The following is a 21,840-nucleotide window of genomic DNA, read 5'->3' as shown; positions in this document are numbered from 1 at the left end:
AGGTACCACTAAGGGTAAGTGAAAATCTGAGAAACCAACCCTGTAGTTTTAACCCTGGGCTCTCTGTTGTAGTGTAATATTTGTATGAACCCCCCATCTGGCCCAATCATAAAATCAGTGTGTATTTTGAGAGTGTGCTAGTCATCTATCCAGCCTTCCTGCAGCTGTTGAAAGATGTTTTTACATCAAATTGTTCTGCTGTGTGAACATGCAGACACATTTTTTTAAATTGGGAGCAACAGACGCTTCATGATAACTTTAAATTAATGTTAAACTACTGTATTTGACAATCAAATTGGTCACTATGTACATGTATATAGAGTATGTGGTAGTAGTCTAGTAGAATTATGTGCTAATGCTTTCTGATCCAGATCTGATGTGCACTTTACCTTCCTGAGGCACAGAGCAAAAACACTCTGTGCTTCCCTACCTGCCTTTGGCTCTGCCCCAAAGGTGTTTCCAAAGCTGCTCAGCTGCTCTCAAGATACATTCACACGTCACACTAATCCAGTACCTGTGTGAGTGTGTGTGTGTGTTGAGTCACAGGGATTGAGGTTGACTTACATCACGCGGACAATGTGGTAGTGTCTTTACCTTCAGAAAACTGTTACAGAACGCACATATCAGTGAAACCTCCGCTCATGATCAATTTTAGACATTTTAATATAATTCAGTAATGAAGTATGATGTGTTTATTTGTTTTTGTTTCTTTTAAATCAAAAACTTAGTTCATTATTCAGTAGTAAAAGTAAACAGACAGACAGGTATTGGTGTTTTAAAGCTGCTTTGGTCAATACATCAGGACAACACTGTTTTTTGTGCTTGTCACTTCCAAAAAAGTGCATTACATTGAATTTTTATAACTGTATTTGCAACTACTTATTCCCAAATGCGTTTTCCTTTCTATAGCACAGATTGACAGTATAATATGCAGGTTATTCTGGTCAGGTTTTCTGGTGTTGAGGTGTCAAGTCCGCCACTTACTGTCATGATGTGTTTGGTTGTTTATTGACCTTTTGGCTTGTAAAAGACATTAGCCTATAATCAAAGCAAGAGCCAACAACGGCAGACTTTGTTTACCTTTGACTCATCTGGGTTAGGGTTCGGATTAGTTACACTAACTATACTTAAACACTAAATATAGTCAGTTTCTGTTTATCTGAGACATTAAAGAGACATTAAGACTCTGAGCTCTCTGTGGAGGGGAAACAGGGGCTTGATTAAATGCATAATGTACTGCATGTGTGTACAGACTTTGCCTGTTTCCATCTCCTTCTGACGGTGACATTATGCCTTGCAAATTATGACAGGCATGCCTCCACAGCCTCCCTCACGATTGGCTGTTGCTCCAAATGAGACACCGCCTCCATGAGAGAGCAACTAGTCAGCAAACAGACCAAAGCCAGAGGGACCACCTAGACATACAGAGAGAAAATATAATCCATCTATCCATTCCTTCATTTATCTTCAGTCTTTTTGATCTTTATGCACATTCTATCCTCTTTACCTTGGTTGTGTTTCTGGCAGTGAGTGTGTGTGTGGTCATGTCAGAGGACGTTATGACCCCAGTCAACTTGTCCACTCGGTAGACGGCCTTCAGAAGTGCTTCCTCACATTGGGACTCAGGACGACCAGTCAGCTTCTGGCAGAAGGAGGAGACTGCCTCAGTTCACCTCCAAAACTATTAATGTTTACTGTAACACCCTACTAGTTCTTCTGTCTGTGTGGGAGGAAGTTTAATTTCACACCCTCCAGGTCAGAGGTCAGACTTAGCTACAGATCAGGAGCTTGTACTGTACATGTTGACGTGGTTTAATTTAGGTAACACTGCTTGGAAACAGTCTCAAGACAGAAAACCTTTTCCAAAGAAGTTACTGGGTTTGTTTAATTAAGATCTTTATCTGGTTTATCTGGTGCTGGTTAGTTTCTATGTGTTTCTCTGTGCAGAATATGGTGAAACCTGTTTGAACTCAGGAGACTCTAATGAATAAATATATTCATATATTTAAGACACATGCATATAGGACTTGTGTGGCTAAAATCATGTTTATGCTTCATTAAGAGTGTGATTTTATCTACCTGGAGTAAACGTGTGGCTCTGCGGTAGAGTTTGCTGTTGGTGACCTGCACATCGATCATGTGGTTCTGGTAAATCTTCCCCTTTAAAACGTGAGCGCCGGTGCTCACAGCATTCAGCACCAGCTTAGTGGACAGCTCCCACTGCTGAGAGAGAGGCAGAATTGATTTTCCATCCTCTGCATTTACGTAAGATAGACTGAGAGGAAACAATGAAAACATTAAAAAAAATAAGCTGTCATGTAAAACAAGACCTTCAGAACACAAGAAATAAGAAAAACTGAAGATCAATAAAAACAAAATTAGTCTTGTAGCATTTAAAAAGACAGACACTCCCTCTGTCGTGTGTGTTCATTTCTTTATAGCTCTGCAAAATGTACTATTGAAGGAGGGAGGAAAACAAAGAAAAAGAGAGTATAGGAGGCAAAACAGTCATTTATCATGCTCCAGTGAGGGGCTCAATCGATGTGTGTGTGTGTGTGTGTGTGTGCTGTACCATGTGTAGCGAGCTCCTTGAAGTAGGTGACGGCCAAGTGATTTTTAGTGTGGATAAACACAATTTATTGATGTCATCCTGCAACAAAAACATCAATTAGGACTATTTTAGGACTATAGATAGATAGATAGATAGATAGATAGATAGATAGATAACTGACTTGTAAAGCAGCAGCAGTGTCTCCATCAACCTGATGATAAACTGCATGGAGGTTGGATGTCTTTTCTCTCACTCTGCGTGCCACCTTCGCCACTTCACTGACGTCATCTGTGGATGGAGAAAAGCCATCAAGACACGCACATTTGGACAGAATCCAAATATTAAGAAATGCTGTCTCACCTGAGTGTGTGTAGATAAGTAGAACGGTGTCCTGGTCATTGAGAGAGGGCAGGACTTGATGCAGAAAATCCTCATGTGCTATGCAAAACTCAGGACCCTAGAAGAAAAAAAAACACGACAGTCATAGAAAACCTCCTTAAAGTAAATGCTTATGTAGCATCCCTGTGTGTGATAGTGTGTGTGTGTGTGTGTGTGAGAGAGAGAGTTGTTAAAGTCTTAATAAGTAACTTTAACTTTGGTCATTTCTTATTAGGTTATGAATAATTTCATTTGAGGTTATTTGAGAAAAGATTTTCATCATATCTAAACCAATTTTTAATACTATTCATGGCCATTAAATGTACCTATAGTCATTAGTTACCACTCTATATAATAATTTGCATCGCCAGTGGCGGAGTCCACCATTAGAACACTACATTAAAATGGTCTGAATCACATTTTGAAGAGAGAATGTATTTGTGTTGGTACATGTATAGTTGCAGAGATTTATACATTTTCATTATGTGATATAAATGGAAACCAATGGAGACTAAGACCAACCAGCTGTATAATAACAAAGACTGAAGCAGATTCATTGAAAACAGACATGAAGTCCAACTGTGTTTCATAAAGCAGGTAGGATGTATTTTATACTAATCCTGTTCTGGGTTAATCTACAGGTCACACGCAGCAGAGACACATGTGTTATTACAAAATAAGCTGGATTTATTTCATTTTAATTGGATTTTAGTGGATTTCAGACATTTTGATACTTTGTAAGGCTTTATAAGGGGTTTTTTCAGAGTCCTGTAAGACGCACAGACAAATCTCCAGTTTCTGAGTCAGCTAGTGCTGACAGCACAACTGTAAAAGACATTCAGAGAAATGTTAAAGCTGCTGAACAATGTGAGATTTTTCATTGTTAAAGATTATGCAATGGTGCATTGTTTCAGATTTGAGTCTTTGTGTTTCTATTTGAAAGAATGACTTGTTCAAAAATCCTAATTAGCTTCTTTTGTTTAAATGCAGCATATGTCGACTCATAGATTTCCCCTCACATACCAGTGAAGTAAGCGGACCGTCGTTGTTGTTCAGCTCTCTGTATCCTCCATTCACGAAACCTTGAATATCTTCGTAGGCTAACACACACACACACACACACACACACACAAAAGGATACATATCATCCAAATATAAAAGATGTGGCTCTTGCAGAATACTTTCTTAATCTGGTAAAATACATTTGTGATTATTAACCACTGAAATCTAGTCACCCTGAAAAACATGTTACTGTAATGTTGGTGAAAAGGAAGCTGTGTTGTTTTGCTGATAACTAATACATCACACTCCTCTCACCTGCTCCGAACGTGGGGTTACACTCACTGGCGTCGATGAGGCCCAGCACAGCCAGAGAGCCCCAGCCCAGGTAACACACACGCCTCCCACGGCGTAAACTGAAACACATACAGAACCGAAGAACAAGTAAGTTAAAAATAGGTCATTGTTTTTACTATTTAACATATAAATGCAACTATATCATCGTAGGTGGCTGCAATACTGTCTGTATGATGAGCACTGTAGCACTAAATAATTGGAAGCTTTAGCAGCTGCTAATCCACCTGGAAAAATGTCATTATTCTGGGTTTCACTGCAGAATTTCTGAGGCTGTTCCAGCTTGCAACAAATATACTTCTGAGCGATGTCGCTGCTGTAGATATTAATGTGTGTGTGCTGTCGAGGGTAGTATGTGTGGTAAATGTTCAGTTTAATGTGATTATAGTCATTTTTACCGCCATGTTTTTGTGATGATTTATGAAATAAGTCAGGTCTCTCCCTCACTGACAGCTAGGAAGCCAGATAGCAGTCTGTTTGCCTTGTTAAATAAAATATCCAAGGTTAAAGTAAAAGGTAAAACTGGATGTTTCACCTCTGCCCAGCTGCCTCTACAAGACCAGTTATCCCCTCACTCTGAGAGTACGTGATATCCAGAGTTTTCTCATATGCTCTCAAATGCTGCAGGATGCCCCTGTTGGAAAAAAACAAACACAAAGGACATAACTTCAAATATTTCAGTCATACAGGCAGGTACAATGTGTTTGGAGGACTAGTCATGGATGTATCTAAAGTGCATGTTGTATACGTATATATTCAGTAGTATCCAACAAAGCAATGACCTCTAGATGTCAGCAACACACAATGGAAATGCAGCTTCACAACAGAAAAACAAGAAGCTTCTGTACTGCTTTAGGTTAGTCAGCCATTATAGACATATAAAAGCTTTTGTGCTATCAGCTGGAAAAAAAAGGGAAACAGGGACATTTGAAGAAATGGTGTGTGGGTTTTAAGAATGTTACATGGTCTAGCATTGTGCTGTCATCTACAGTCACATGATTGGGCATCACTGGTGCGGTTATGACGCTGTTAGGTTTAGAATAAATTGTAAAAAAAAAAAAAAAGGAATAAAACAAAAAAATATGATTTTATTCAAAGTACTGCTGTGGTGAACATGCAGATTTGGATGCACATTGGATGTATGTGCATGAGCAGCTCTCCGCCTTATCTAATGCAGCCATGCACGTGCAGCCACATGTGCCGCCTTCTCTCACTAGCAGTGTACTGAATGTTCCCATTAATGAGAGCAGAGACATTGATTCATGTGAATGTACAGCACTGACATTCCTGAATGCATAGATCACTAGTAATGTGAAAAGCCTGTCCACACCAGATACAAGTTTTTTAGGCTGATGGCTGTCAACACAAAGAAGCACTTAAGAAGCTGCATGTTGAACCTTTGGGTGCAGAGCTGCAGACTGAAGGTGCTATGAGATTACTTCAGGTCATGACAGATCACCAACAGTGTTGTGTAAGATGAAGCACAGTGCTATTATAATCTTCAAGTCAGCCTACTGTCCTGATGTATGAATCCTGTCTACATACCAGAACTGTATGTACTTTAGAGTCTTTCAAATATATGTAAAGATCTGAGAACATTTTAGTATAATTGTAGAAGGAAGCAGAACATGACACATACTAGGTCACATATTAATTGTCTGAGCTCTAGCTCAGACAATTATAGTTCTATATTATTAGATTATAGTTCTGAATGTGGAAAACAGACTACATTTGCTACTATCTATGTTTTATAATGTGATACTGTGTATTCTCATGTCTCCAAATGAATTGGATCTAGAAGTGTGACAGTTGTGCATTTTCATCTTTATTCTCTGTTTACTTGTTCACTCATATGATAGTATTAAAAGAATTAGCTTGACATTTTGGGAAACACTTACTCACTTTCCTCAGAGTTAGATGTGAAGATCAATACCGCTCCCATATTTGTGCGCTAACTAGGGCGCAGACAGTTAGCTTAGCCTAGCTAGAATAAAGACTGGAAGCAGAGGGGCACAGCTAGCCTGGCTCAGTCCAAAGTCAAAAGATATACCTATCAGCTCACTAATGAAGACACTGTATCTTCATTAGTGAGCTGTGTATATTTAATCTGTACATTCAATCCTTTTTTTAGCTGTTTCCCCCTGCTTCCATTTCTTTATGCTAGCTAACGTAAGCTAATCACCTGCTGATTGGTGCTTTATATTTAGCGTACAAACGTTAATGTCATGTCTTCTCATCTACCTCTTGTCAGCAAAGTGAACAAGCTTATTTCCCAAAATGTCAAACTTTTCTTTTAAAGGACCAGTGTGTAGGATTTAGTAGCATCTAGCGATGAGGTTGCAGATTGCAACCGACTGAATACCCTCCCCCTCCTCTTCCAAGCGTGTAGGAGAATCTACAGTAGCTGTGAAACTCGCGAAAAACGTGAAAGACCCTCTCTAGAGCCAGTGTTTGGTTTGTCCGTTCTGGGCTACTGTAGAAACATGGCGGGCTCCGTGGAAGGGGGCCCGTTCCCTATGTAGATATAAAGGGCTCATTCTAAGGTAATGAAAACACAGCGATTCTTATTTCCAGGTGATTATACACAAATTAACATATACTTATGAATATGATATTTCATTTCTGTCAGTGGATCCTCCTAAATCTTACACACTGGTCCTTTAAGTATCACGAAATTACAGTGTACCCTGTTTCTTCAGCATTTAGAGCCTCAAGTCATATATGAGACACTGTGAGATGGTTCAACTATTATCAAAATATTTCATACATTTTCAACAGTAGCAAACTAAAGAAATGAAGAGGGTTAGTATATTAATTTACAATTAACTGACTGTGACAGCTTTTCAGTGCTTTTCACCATGCTTACTTGTGTGTGATGGGTGTGTGTGAGAAGGCAGCAGCATGAGCAGCAGACATGATAACCTCCAGGAGAATCTTAGTGGCACTGCCTCCTTTCATCCTGGAGGAGCCACTGATGCCTTCTGGCTGAACACAAACACACACACAGACACAGAGTTACTGGACAAAGTGTAGACACATGGCTCCCTTGTCTCTAGTTTTGAGACTTGACATAAATGCAGTGCAATTAAACAGTTAGTGATAAAGAGGAAAAGCATGTGTAGAGGTTCTTACCCCAACTGATGGGTTGATGAGGAAGGCCATCTGACTTTTGGAAAGCTCCTGCATCCTTTGTACCACACTGCGAAAAGTGAGTGTGCAGCCTGGTATGGGCTCATCCCTACACACACAAATACATGTTTTTATGTTGAAAATAAACTTCTTTCAACCCCAAGCAAATTTCATCCCAAATTACCCTTCAGTTCAGGTTATTTACCACTCTATACATGCCACAACATCAAGGATACGGTACGTGAACATACACACACACCTGGCCTGATGTGCAGGGTTGAAGCCAACCAGTACAGGAGTGTAGACCTCAGGGTGCTGCAGGCAGAGGTCCAGCTGACCTGCCACAAATGGAGCCTAAAGGACCAGGTATCAAACACACTCAAAAACAGCTAAAAAAAATCCCCGTCCTACACAGAATTCAGATTCTGACCAATCAGAGTGACTTACAGATAATCCACAGGAAATGCCAATGAACAAGACCCGCCTCTTCCCCTCACAGACCTGCAGGGCACCAAAAACATGCAGAGGTTAAATGCTGAAGTTTTGCCTAAAAAAACTACAAAATTCACACACACTTTACACCATGTTCCTGACCTTCTTCAGACTGAGCATGCCCAGTTTGGGGTCGTCTTCAGGAGCCTCTTGAGAGGAAAGCAGAGCTCTACAGCAAATAAGAGAAAATAAAGACCATGTAACTTCTAAAAGAAGAAATAAGTCATTCTTCCCCCTACAAATGAAAATGTGAATTCATTAACAATAAAACATACTATTGCTCACTTCAATACGTTCAGAGGTTGTGCAGCTGCAGTCTTACAGTCTTACTTGGTCTGGTATTAGCAGTTGCTAACAACAGCTAACGTTAGCAAACATTAACATTAACTTTTGTTGTTTAGGAATTCTACTTTTCATTTGATAGAGGAAGATTTTGTTATTTCCTTTCAAAGATTATATAGTATAACAGAACTTCTTACAGCTAGTTATGTGTTTTTAATAATATGAGGTGTAATCTTGTTCCATGTAACAAAACAGCTCCGACACACCTGTCTCCTCCTGCAATGATGTATGAATAGACCGAACTCTGCTTCAGCTGCCTCAGTGCTCTGTTGAAACTTGACTAACAACACACACACACACACACATGAATACATAACACGTGGAGTCATAAAACAATTGAGATTTCATCAGATGATTTCAAGATTTCATTAACTCTGCTAAAAATGAAATGATATTTTTGTAGGTTTCAAGAAAGATTATGTTGATTATGAGAGCAGATAACTTGAACAGTGGTTGTGGTCTGTCTGGTGTGTGTCAGTGGACTAAATCATGTGGGGAGCATTTCAGGACTTTACCGCGATAAGGAAAGCCAGTCGACCAGAAGTCCCACATCCACTCAGTACAACAAGGCTGTCCTGAGGATCCTGTTAAAGAAACAGAAGACACACTTTCACCTCATGCCTGGCTAACCATGAATCAAACAAACAAACAGACAGACAGACAGACAGAGGGAGGGTACCTTGAGGATGAGCGCCACTCTCTCAGCGACCTCCATCATGGTTTTCACCACTTTGTCACTCAAAAGCCTCTAAAATGACATTCAAATGATTATTCTCTTATGTTTGTCCCAGTAAGTTGATTTCTACTCATTATCAAACATTTAGGTATATTTCATTTGACACAACATATTATGATTCCTGGTCTTTACCTGATAAGTGGTTCCTGCCTCTTCCTGAAACATCTGGGTGTCACAGGCCTGTAACATCCTCACCATATGACTGGCTGAGGCTCTGTCGATGTCACGCGTCAGGGGGTTTGACTTCTCAGAAACAGGAAGTGACGGTTCATAATCTGGGGACTGAGAAACGTAAAATAATTATTTAAGAATAATTCAAAATGTTGGCTGTATTCAAACACATCTACAAGACAAGCTTCAGTGTAATAATGTCAAATGCAAATTAAAACTACAGACTTTCTTACAGAGTGTTAGATAAGAAGATCAACACCATATCAATCTTCTCATCTAATTCTCAGGAAGATATCCCTTTAACTTCCTCTTACCTCCCATTCACGCATGGTGGAGAGACCACAAGTCCAGTCTGATCCCGCCATTGTGCCTTTTCTGCCAAAAACAGTTTGTCACAAGAAACGTCCCTTTATGCAGTCTGCTTCCTTTTTGTCAGGTGCAGTGATTCAAAATGAAAACCATATCGTTCTCGGCTTTATCTGTAGAGACAAAGTTCACGTAAGGACCTTTGAGACTGGAGAGAGAAAAGAAATATATATTTCTCTGTCACACACCAACTCAGAGTTACAGTGTACATGTGGATTAATCGCAAAGGTCATTTTTGCAACTATTTCATGGGAAACAAGTGAGAAATAAAGACTCTGGCAGCATTGGTGCACGATAAAAGCAAACCTTTAACAGTGAAACATTTTCAAACATGCTTTTCAATCCTACAGTCCACAAAAGATCCAATTGATTGTCAGCAGTGAGAAAATAAATACACCCCGACAGATTGTGGAGTCTACAGTAATACGCGTCATCGCTTTCAGTGGACACTGTCAAACTGCTGCAGTGTGCCTCACTCCTCCAAACTCCCACTGCTGTCTCTCATCACTGCTGGCTAATTACTGTCAGTGACACAGCGGCGAGGACATTCTTCACTTCATGTTCCACCAACAAAGAAAAGACTAATATTACTTCCCCTCATTCTTCACAACTCCTGTCGCCTCTTCTCTTTTTTTTTAAACCATGAAATGAATTTTCTGTAAAGGCCTGTGACTCTCTGTAGAGTGACGCATCTCTACTACTCATTACTGGCTCTCACTGATTATTAATAATATTTGACATCTGAAGTACAGTTATGTGTTAACCTCTTAATGAGTCAGTGCAACACCAGAGCTGTGTGTAGGGTTGTGTGTCAAAGATGTAGCTCCTCCTTGGCTCTTTGCCCGCAGATGTGTCATAACTGTCTGCTTTTAAAGCTAAGTTGGTCACATTAGTAAAGAGTTGAGGCTCAGACGAGCTATGAAATTAACTACAGAGATCCTGTTCCTCCAATGTCAGCCATTTTTAAAGCATCTTCAGCTTCAGGTTAACAATACACAAAGCAAGAAACTGCCTAAGAGCCTCAAAGCTCCAGGGGCCCTTAAGGCTCCAGTCTTACTGTGTTGGAATGTCAGCTTGTCTTAAAAACTTTTTTCAGGCATTTAAACCTAAATCAAATCAGCTGAAGGAACACAGGGTTCATTGGTCAGTCAGAACTGATGCCTCAACTAACCTGAGTGATAATCTTTTCCCACAGTACAGATGGTGGAGAGGCAGAGATGCACAGGACATCATCATAGTTATTTTTCTTATTTATCATTGTGTGTGTTTTTAACACAGCCAGCAGTACATTCAGACTTAAGTTGCTTGTTTTGCCTTTGCAGAAATCTGACAAACCATTTCAATGCTCCTCGAATGAGCCTCCTCCTCAGCCTCTGTGTCAGCCTGCTGCATTTTTCACAAACTGAACACACTGTCCTCACTGAATGATGCAGCAGCACATTGACCAACCGATGACAATGTATTTATACATAACTCAGTTGAAGGGGTTCAAGCTCTTTCTTTTGCCTCTCAGGAACCCTGTGACTTTGAAGTCACTGTTTTCAACCTGTTTTTATAGAAGCTGTTCATAAATAATAAATTCTTCTTGACTTGAGTTAACCCTTCTTCTGCTGCAGCGCTGCACATTGACCTTGGAACCAAACCATGAAAGGTCCTTTGATTTCAAAGTAGCTGCAGACCCTCCGTATCATTCTCAACAGTGTTCCTACTTGTTGACAAATCGCAAGGAGCAAAAAAATTGAAAATCAAAAGTTTGGTTTAAGCATCAAGTTACGACACTTTGTCTTTTAGCAGAACTGCAAGCTACACCACATCAGTTTGTCTGTGGCAATGTTTCCTTTTGCCTGTTAACAGTTATAGTGTTAATGTAAATATCAAAGTGTAATGTGTTGTGACTTGTGAAAGGATTACAGTGGGCCAGTGGGCACTTGACCTTTAAGAGAAGACTGAAACAAATCTGTGCAATAAAAAAAAAAACACCCTGTTGATGAAGAACCACACTCAAAATCTTTTCACTGGTGTTTCCTTTTATTTCTGAGTATTTAAAAGATGCTTTCAAGAAAATAAAAAATAACTGATTATGGTTACGGTCTTATTTTTTTTTTTTGCATCTCATGAAATACATCTGCACCATCTACAAAAAAACTGTAGTTACAACATCACATAGTCAATAACGGCTTAGAAAAAAAAAAGTATCCCATCTTGCTTAGACATGTGCAGACAACTGGTCTCTCTCGTTCCCACCGCTGCTGTACAGGGTGCAGCTGTGCCTGTTGAACATCACATTTCCTGAGGACAGGGATAGGCAACAATCTGACATGGAGCTCCAAGAGTCCGCTCTCTTCACCACCAACCGGGTTTCCAGTTTCACTTGTCCCTCCTGCAGGGTGCAAACGACAGCCTCCATTTCCACAGCCACATTTTTCATTATGAGGCTTGATTTTTGAACAGGCGAGGTCGCACTGCTATACAGAAGCAGATCAACCCTGGTGTTAGCACGGGAGGCGGCTATATTCGGAGAGGGCCGAGGACTTCTTTAACCCCATCCCAGATACGAGCTGCATAGTGAAACCTGTAAAACACAGCAAATTTATAACACAACTGTTCACCTTGATGAAACCACTGTGTTTTTAAGCTGCAGCTAACAATTATTTCATTTTGTCCTACCCTCAAGTACTGCAACATATCCTTAAATCCTTAAAAACAACAGCTCCACAATCAACTACACTCATAAACTGAAACAAAGAATATTGTTTGCATTTCATATTCTCATAATAAGATAAGTAAAAACATATAACCTTTGTTGTAGACGTAAAAGCTTTGACTACGTGTCTTGAATTATTGTTTGTGTTCAATAAAGACAATTACAAAAGGAGTTTCATACCTGAGACAAGCTAACGTACCTTTTACCCAGAGGGCTTTGCCAGGATGATGGGGGTCTTCTGTATGAGGGGGCCTGGTGGATCCTTGCTCCCATCTTCAACAGACAAATCAAAGTGACTTAAAGTTCAAAAGTTACACCAGCAGTCACCGACAACGCAGACTAGAATAGGTTTTTGTGTTACCCTTTGTTCTCTCAGTTGGTATTCTTGGTCCCAGCTGGGTCCAGACAGGTTTTGCCCCGGAGGACCAGCATCCCTCTCACCCTGGCGTCACCTCCTCCTGCGTCCCGGTTTGTACATCCTGGGCTGACTGTGGCCGGACTCTGACATGTCGTCGATAATAACGACACACTACAGCAGGACAACAGATGTCAATGGTCAGCTAGCTGGTTCATGTTAGCAGAAGGGAGCTACAGATAGTGTAACATGCACTGAAATATCTCTGAAACAAGAAATTTACTCTCAGCTAGCTACCGTGTGACAATGACTCTTGTTGACATATAAAGATATTTTAACTGCTGGTGGTAACATTTAAATTCAGCCTCCAGGGCTTAAAAAAATGAACGTAGATCACATTACGTTTTGTTTTCCGCCGGTGTACTTGTTACGTAACTTAGCATTAACCGTTGCTGTGCAGCGTTGGAATGGTGAGAAGGGTCTATCTGCTGTCTCGCAGACCTACCTGACACACTCACTATACTACATGACACACCCCCTGATGTTGTCCTCATGCCTAAACCTAACCAAGTGGGTGTGTCATGTAGTAAAGTGTATCACGTAGATATTGTGAGTCTGCAGATAGACCTGTTTGGGAACGGTTGGCAAATTTCGACGCACTGGCAGCAACTCCACCCGCGTGAAAGTGTGTTTGTTACATATCAAACGCATCTCATTGGGTCTGGTAGATGAAGTCATTATGAAACATAAGGTTGATACTGGTGGTAACACCACTTTAGAGACCATGCACGTACCCTCGACATACTTTATATTTTACTGTATGAAGGAAGAGAGACCAATACTCGACATCGATATTCCTTCCATGTTTTTCTTGCTTAGTTCTGCTGCTTTTTGTTAACCTCAAAAGTAATTTGCTTTTAATCACATCCTGGGATGTCAGGTTTCTTAAAGACATACATATATTCACTGTATGCAGTATTGTTTCAGCGAGTAAGGAGTATCCTATTTTCCTTCCAATAAAAAAACAAAGCTTGATTCAAGAGCAACCTTGTAAAACTCATTCTACTCATTGGTGTATTATACGAACTCTACTGTCTACAATTACAGTTCTCTGTCGAGATGAATAGAAGGACGGGTGCCCATCAAGGTTTGACACACATCACTTAAACAAAACCATCATGGACTTTTGTAACACAGAGTTTAGAGGATAAATGGAGAGTCAAGAAGTATTACAGTACTCTTGATTTAAATCAGATAGAACATGTAAGTCTATAATTGATTATTGGTTACTTTCATATAATTTATCACAGTCTGTCTCTGATTTATCAATGGATATTGCCTCTTTAACAGAACACAGTCTAATACATTTGGAACAGAAACCAATTAATACTTGCAGAAATAACAACAGTTTTTGGAAATTTAATTCAAATAGATTGAAAGATGAAAATTAGTGTCAGAACATCAGAGTCTTTAAACATCCCTGAAATTCAATTATATGTACACAAATGGGAATTCTTTAAATATAAGGTTATAAAATATTCAGTATCCTTCAGTAAAGAAAAAGCTCTTATGGCTAGAAAAGAGGAAAAAGATTTAATTTAGGAGAACACAAACTGTAATTAAAGTAATCCCACAGAGGAGTACAAACAGAATATTATGGATTTGCATAACAAGGTTGATGCCATCTTTGTCCCCAAAGCTATGGGTGCTTATATCCAATCAAAGGCTAAGTTGATTGAAGGAGAACAAAACAATTGCTATTTTAGCAAACTAGAAAAAAAAACGTCGAGAGAAATGCCATCAAAACATTGTTAACTGAAAATTAAGAATGCTCTGATCCCAAAACACTTACTAATGAAATCTTCTCCTTCTATAGTCGTTTGTATGGAGCGTCATACTCTGATCATGACCTCTTAACGTTTTTTGAACTGATTAAAGATAAGATTCCCACAATTGATTGAGAGTTCAAAAATATAATAATGCTTGAGGAGATGGATAATAATTGTTTACACTTGGACAAATCCCCTAGTAGATTATTTAGACATTTTAAATTTACTCCAGTTGTAAAGCGGATCCTGAACGTTTTTGTTTTCATTATTCTTCTTTCCTTTCCCTACATTTTGTTATTTGTTGTACAATTTAATTTATTTTTATATTATTTTATACTGGGACGTATATTTAGCCTACAGTAATGATTATAATGAAAAACTGTCTGGAACAGGCATAATCCATGTATTGTATGAATTCAATTTACTCAATAAAGTTGAACAACAAAAAAAGACTGAGTGAGTGAGTGAGTGAGTGATGAAGTTACACACCATTGGTCGCCTGAGTGTTGGAGTTTCCCCATTGGACGTTGCTCTTTCAAAATGAATCGGCGCGAATAGCTTTCTATTACGTCCTCGGGGGGCGTTTACAGCGGCTCCTCTCATTTACTGCAGCTGAGTCCTAATTTATGGCACACTAAGAACTGAATTCTTTGCTATTCTTGGACACTAAAGGCTGCTCGCACACAAACAAAGGAATATTTTGCTGCTCTTGGACACTACTATCTGAAGACTAAAGACTTCTGAATTCATCGACCAGACCGTTTTGTCTGTCACTACGGTAAGTGAAATGCTTCATTAGCAGTGATGGTGAAGTATATGTTACACGACTGTGCTTTAGCTTTCATGAACAATACGGCTGCAAGGTTGACACCGGAACATCTGGTCGGTTGATCGATATGCTCTTGTCCGACCAAATTCTCATTGGTCGGACAATCACTGATGTTAGGATTAGCTGGTAGACCTACATATGTTGTATATTATGTCAAGATTAAGAAGTGCTGTGTCTGTGCTGACTTCAGCTAACAGCTAGCTCAGGCTAGCAGGCTAACGGCGTGTTAGCGTGCTAATAAGTCTCTAACATCTCATAAATCGCTAATAGACTTGTGGGACTGCAGCTTACCTTCAGGCATCTCAGCGGAGAGTCGGTGCTCTGCAGCCTGGTGAGAAGCAGTTTGTTTCCAGAAAAACGGAACCTCCCGGTGTTTGTGTTGATCTGTGCTGCTAGCCGGTTAGCTTCTGCAGCGGATCTTCGCTATGTTGTGATTCGATCTCACTTCCTGTCAGACGTGTGACGCACAGCGCCGCCTGCAGCCTGGTTTGTCTCAAAGTTCTCAGGCAACATGCCTGATTTCAGGCATGGAGAAGTTTTAAATTCAATTTAACACTTAATTCAATACATATTACACATTTCATCCCGGACAACATTTCAGGTTCACAAATCTTTTACTTTCATTCCGATATAACTTAGTTATATTTGGTCATGTTTTCGTATGACGCCGACTTGTTTTTGGAGACAGGCACTTCCTTCCTCATTCTCACTTCATTCTCTCTGTTTTAACAAGTATATTTGGTCATGTTTTCGTTTTTGATCCGCTCCCGTTTGTTCTGTTGTTTGTTACCATATTACGCTGCCATGAACATTTTTTTTTTACTAACAAGAAACCACCTAATATTACTATACTAGTAGTACGTACTGATTTGGCCCAAATGTAGCATGTATGTAATATGCAAACAAAAGCAAAATCGGCAAAATGCCCAAAATACCGGGATCTCCAGTATACTCAAAGAACTTACATTGTTATGAAGTGAAACCAACTGGTCGTTCCATTGCAACATCTGTGCGCAGCAGCAGAGCTACGCCTTCGCCATTTTGGACTGAAAGCGTTTAATGTATCATCAAAGACCATAATAAGCCAGAAAAACGTCCCCCCTGCAAAGCGCCGTTTTCTTTCTATTCAATTGTCATATATTTAATGCCTCTAACTAAATTGCCTGTGTTGAACAATGACAAAAATATAATTAATATGCACACTATAATTATTTACTTACTTGCTTGCTTATTTATTTATTTAATTTATGAAAGAATCAAAGTATAAATTGTAAAGCATTCATTCAGAATTTATTAAACAACAAAAACTTTCAAATCATGGGTTCAGATTTACAAATCCAAATAGGAAGACATGACCTAACATAACTTTTTGCCTCACTTTAGAGGAGCAAAAGTGAGTAATGGACATAAATGAAAGATAGAAAAATCCAACACTATTCGGATTTTGAGAAAACAGGCAACCTTTTCCTGTCACTCCAAAATAGATGAACAATAGACATGACATGAAACAGGGCGCAAAAGTAACACCAGCCACAAGCCAAATGCTGGTAAAATATGCAAGTGGCTGGTAGATTTGCGTCACTCACCAGCCAAAAAAAACAATCATAATCTAGTGAGTGGCTGGTAAAATTTGAACATACACAAGCCATTTGGCCAGTGAAAAATGAAGTTAATTTTGCACCCTGCTATGAAAAACAGTATGAAGTGCATACTGCTTTCGTCGGTAGTATGAAGTAACCGAATACATTGCTTGTCTCCACTAACTCATTCACTGACTTCCTGCCTGCTGCTAGTTAGCTAATGTGAAGACAAGACTTCCATTAGGTTGTCATTGGAAAGCTTTAAATATGAAGCAGCAGCAGGAAATGTTTTCATCAGTGGTAACTTAACACTTTACAAGCTTTTATTGAAAACAGCCATTATAGAGGTGACAAATAAATAATATATTAAGTAATTGTTGTCTTTAAATGGCTTACATAATAGATAAACCTAATAATAAAAACAATATAAATACTAAAAATCAGGTAAAATAAATAAATGTACTGCAACAGAGCTATTGGGTTGTTGTACAGAGTATACATAATCTTTTTCTTTTTTGTATGACAGATTATATGGATGAACTGTTGGACCTCGTCTGTGAGAAGGTTTTCCAGGACCCTGACCCATATGTAGATGAGCTGCTGAAGACCCCCGTTCCTGAGGATCTTTGCCCAGTTTGAAAGACCCGAGAGGCAGGAAATGATAGCCTGCTATGTTTTGAGGTTCAATCAAGAGAGTTCTGAACCCCACGTACCTTCCTTAAGCATCAGGAAATTCTGGATTCTGAATTCAAACTCTTGGGCCCAAAAGCCCCAACACCAGTTTACAGCTTACACTAAATTACAATTGATTTGGTAGAGACAAACAAAAGCAATATAAAATGCCTATATATTTACTCAAGAAAACAAAGGAGGAAGAGGACCACGCAACAGATGATCTATATGATCAGTGTATTGAAAGTATGCAGAATGTGTGCAAGATCTGTCATAAGCAGTGTAGAAATTTGCTAATACACTTGCAGAAATCTAAAACGTGCCAAATCCATTTTGACATGGATTCTTTACGAAAACAAGCCAGGGAAAAACTAAAATCCAAACATTCTGAAGCTCAGGCTAATTACAGGCGACGGCAGTTACTGCAAGATCCAATTGCATTCAGACGAAAACATGCTATGGAGCAGGCTGCTACCAACCAAAAAAATATTAGAAAAGATCCTGTAGGAACTAGAGCCAAACATGCTAGAGTGCAGGCAGCTAGCAGACAAAGACAAATAGAAGAAGATCCCGTAGGAACAAGAGCCAAACATGCCAGAGTGCAGGCAGCTCGTGCTACAAGACAAAAATTTCTCACAACGTTTCAAGAAGTGCCATTTCAAGAAGCTCCCTCTTTGACTTCCTCAGTCATATATCAGAGTCAGAACAGTGACAGCCTTGCTAATGAGGTGACTGCACAGCAAAGCACAGACTCAGTGCTCCGTGACTCAGAGTCAGAATCGCTGCATCGAGAAAGAATCCAGATGAGGCCTGCCACATCTCGAAATAACATGGAGTGTATAGTGTGTGAAGATGATAAAAATATTGACATGGAAAGTCCCCATGAAACTAGTCAGGCGAAGGCAGATGATTCAACGAGCTCTGACTCTGACGACGAGGATGAACCACACTCTAAACCCGCAGGCATGTGTCCAAATGATCTAGAATGGGAGAAGGCAGATGATTCAACGAGCTCTGACACTGACGACGAGGATGAAACGCACTCTAAACCTCCAGACATGCGTGATGATCCAGAATATAATTCAGAATCAGATAGTGGCTCAGATTCAAGTGCAACTAACTGTTCCAGTGACTCTTCCAACAATCCACTCTCTAAAATAACCCCAACAACCCTCCCTAATCTTGATAGTTCAGTTTGTTCTACATGTGGCAGAGGGCCATTTAGGTCACTTAAGCTCCATTTGCGGCACTGTAGTCGTATAATGATAAAATATCAGTGTTCACTGTGCAAGACGCTTCTCCCAACGGAGACGTCTCTTAAACAACACTACATGTCTTTGTATTCCTGTGAAATCTGTGGCCAGGTTTTCTTTGACGAGAACTTGTACGATGACCACCAGTGTCCCAAGGGGCGCAACATGCCTTTCGTCTTCTTTTGCTCTGAGTCGATGCCAAAAGAATGTAAGAGATGCAATGCTTTTTTTACCTGTGAGAAAACTTTGTTAAATCATGTCACTAGATTTCACGCGTCAGTGGTAAGCTCCAAGTTCCGCGTTATTACCAATCCATTTGCGCTGACTAATAAAAAGCTTTTATTACCACGTGTCTCTAGCACAGCTGCCCAGTCAGCCACTAGTAGTTCTGGGCGCGTCCTGGTCTACAGCACTGCTACGTGTCAAAATCCCAATGCAGTCAGACAGGTTGTTAATGTAAAGCTCTCTGTCGGCCAAACCTATGCTGGATCCCTGTCCACTGTTGTGAAGTCCAGCCCTTCCTCTCATACAACATCCTCCTCCCACACAAGCATACCCCAAGCCCAGATATGCATGACTTCTGCTGCTGCACCTGTCAGATCAGGTCAGCCGACCAACCAGCCTTCATGTCTTTCTGCGCCATTATTTCTCCCTCCCAGTGCTACTGACTCAACTCCAGCCACCCCAGTCGCTCACCCTGCCTCCCCACCAATTCCTACCATTATGGCCCTTTTTGAGAATGACAGCCGCAACGTGGCTTTGATGAAGCGTATGAACACAGACTGGCGTTCCAAGGCCTCTTACCCCTGCAGGCAGTGCGGCGCCATCTTACGGCAGCCCTCCTACATCATCAGCCACCGCTACCTCCACCGAGGCCAGCGCTCACACCGGTGCCAGTGCGGCAGAGCCTTTAAGCACCGGCTACACCTCCTGCGACATTGTGTTCAGCATGCGGAGGCCATGAGCTACATCTGTGTCAGCTGTGGGGAGAGTTTCACAGGAGCAAAACTCTTAGCTGAGCACATGGAGGGCAAATCGCGGAAGAAATCCAATTCTTCGGGAAAGTGTAAAATACCCTTTACATGTGACTGTGGACAACTGTTTTTTAGACCCTCTGCTTATATATGGCATCAACTTAAAAACAAGACAAAAACTAAACAATGGAAGAAGCCCTTGAAATGACAAAGTACCGACGCAACTCTGGTTTATCCATAGCTTGTACATGTTTTTTACACTTTAAAACAAAGAGTTTACTCAAAAGGGATCTGTTACATGCTGATTGTCCCAGGTTTTTTTTTAATGTATTCGTTACCAAATGACAAAAATAAAGCAAAATCACCCTTGCATTCAGTCTTAATGGCCTTTAATTATACGCATGTCCTGAATAGTTGTTAACATGATTTCACCATGTGCAAATGATACACAGTAAACAGTTAGAAATTCCTCTTTTGTTGTTCTTTAGAACATACCAGGATGCAAATAAACCCACAATAAAGTTTTTTCAGAATTTTATTAAGCTAAAACACATCAAAACTCAAGTTTATCCTCCAGGGAAAGAGTTAGTCCACTTTGGAAAGCTTTCTCACTAAGTGCTTTCTTAACAATGAGGGTTTGGTGATATTTGGGGGTTTCTGAGTCCTCTTGTTTTGTGTTTTTTCAGATATTGTTTAAGATGATTCAAATGTTAGACTCCTATGTGAGATTGTAGAGATCTTGGTATTCAGGTTGAAAAGTAGCATATGATATTTTTATGATTGTTTTCATAATCTTTATGACTTGAATGTTAACAGTCCCTAAATATTATGGAGTTTACTAAATGCATCTCCACTAGATGGAGCTGTTGGGTTGCTAAGAGAACAGCTGAGCCTACAAGGAACAGGTGTAGGTGTTGGATGCACTTTTGATTACAACCTCTAATGAAGATGTTAATCTATGAGTTTCAGTTGATATCAGTTAAAATCCAGATGAAATAAGTATTTCTTCCCACAACACCTAAACTGATTTTTTTCCCACTTGTTTGAGTGTGAGAACACATTTCATTCATGATTCACTTGGGTTATAAGAAAACAGAAAGATGAGGAATTGTTATTGTTTTACAGACAAATTCTTTTTAAGACTGGTAACCATTAAACCTGCTAATGAAAAAGGATTTACAAGAGGGTTTTATAAAAGTGATTAGACTAACAGTGTACAATATTGCATGAGGTTTAAAATAAAATCAACAAAATTTGATGGAGTCCATCAATAAAACCTTACAATTAGCAGTTAAGAGAGCGAGTCCTGGAACATTTGACAGCATGGATTACAAGTCTCTCCGTAGATCTTGTTTGAGAATAATTCGATTTTTTTGTGCAAAGTCACACAAGTGCTGAAAGCACAACAGATCTGTCAGTCTTCCACTGTTAAGTCTCATTCTATCCGTATAATTTTACAGCCATGAGTCATCGTGCAGTGCACTCAGCACCAGGCCAGAAGATGAGCTAGTCTTCCAAGTGGTCTAGAGCAGCTCTGGGTGGAGAGGGTTACCATCTCATTTTCATGGATACTGTAGAAAAATACACTGAAGACCATTCACTTTTTTTCAACAAATCTGTAAAGCCATGTCAACTGAAAAACAACAACAAGAAATACTTCATAATCTGCATCTGTTAAAATTAGCCATGCAATGCAAATGAAGAAATTTTTGTATTCATGGAGGGAAAACACTGGGGGGTCAAACTAAATCTATATTACTGTATGCTGTGCAAGCACTTTTCAATGTATGGATCTTTCTGCTGGACTTTAGAGGCGGTGCAGGTTTGTAGAGTTACTGACACTTTGTTTCAATTTAAATATGTTACAGTTTCAAGCCAACTCATTGGGGTATTTCTTGAAACAACTCTACAAAGACAACTTTTAAAGCCCCTTTAGCAACTTTATTTAAAAATGTCCACCAATAGCAACAAATCTAGTGACTTTAGGCAGACATTAGCTTGGAGAGAGTTGCAAACACCACTAAGACAATATGGAGTCCTTCATGCTCACTGTGGCTGTGGCTCAGCTGCATTCAGTCAGTAAGACAGAGCAACACATTCAATATACTGCAGCACAGTCAGACTGG

At 39.8% G+C, this 21,840-nt stretch overlaps 2 protein-coding genes and 1 long non-coding RNA gene across 5 annotated transcripts; 1 reads left to right on the top strand and 2 right to left on the bottom strand.

Moving 5' to 3' along the window:
- Positions 1–695: 695 nt before the first annotated feature.
- Positions 696–16,345, bottom strand: gckr (glucokinase (hexokinase 4) regulator). 3 transcript variants are annotated; one of them, XM_067582984.1, is made up of 20 exons: positions 16,201–16,345; positions 9,467–9,527; positions 9,114–9,263; positions 8,925–8,993; positions 8,761–8,829; positions 8,452–8,525; positions 8,006–8,072; positions 7,859–7,912; positions 7,671–7,765; positions 7,415–7,520; positions 7,149–7,267; positions 4,818–4,916; positions 4,247–4,344; positions 3,953–4,029; positions 2,912–3,008; positions 2,733–2,839; positions 2,573–2,650; positions 2,080–2,220; positions 1,508–1,642; positions 696–1,415 (listed from the first exon to the last, which is right to left on the bottom strand). In XM_067582984.1, the coding sequence occupies exons 1-20, from the start codon at positions 16,311–16,313 to the stop codon at positions 1,302–1,304; spliced, it is 1,923 nt and encodes a 640-aa protein (XP_067439085.1). In that variant the 5' UTR covers positions 16,314–16,345; the 3' UTR covers positions 696–1,301. The 3 variants fall into 3 exon arrangements, with proteins under 3 accessions (XP_067439085.1, XP_067439087.1, XP_067439084.1); XM_067582986.1 differs by having other exon boundaries at positions 2,080–2,223; positions 9,467–9,631; positions 16,201–16,342; XM_067582983.1 differs by having other exon boundaries at positions 2,080–2,223; positions 16,201–16,342.
- Positions 11,526–16,175, bottom strand: LOC137176950 (uncharacterized). The gene is made up of 4 exons (XR_010925902.1): positions 15,527–16,175; positions 12,584–12,751; positions 12,422–12,495; positions 11,526–12,090 (listed from the first exon to the last, which is right to left on the bottom strand). It is a non-coding gene; the product is annotated as an uncharacterized lncRNA (long non-coding RNA).
- LOC137176943 (zinc finger protein 16-like) lies at positions 15,008–20,086 on the top strand. The gene is made up of 2 exons (XM_067582982.1): positions 15,008–15,184; positions 17,342–20,086. The coding sequence occupies exon 2, from the start codon at positions 17,655–17,657 to the stop codon at positions 19,920–19,922; it is 2,268 nt and encodes a 755-aa protein (XP_067439083.1). The 5' UTR covers positions 15,008–15,184; positions 17,342–17,654; the 3' UTR covers positions 19,923–20,086.
- The last annotated feature ends 1,754 nt before the right edge of the window (positions 20,087–21,840 follow it).

Source organism: Thunnus thynnus, chromosome 24, assembly GCF_963924715.1.
Source record: "Thunnus thynnus chromosome 24, fThuThy2.1, whole genome shotgun sequence".
NCBI classification, from domain to species: domain Eukaryota; kingdom Metazoa; phylum Chordata; class Actinopteri; order Scombriformes; family Scombridae; genus Thunnus; species Thunnus thynnus.
This window is presented reverse-complemented; position numbering and strand designations above follow the sequence as displayed.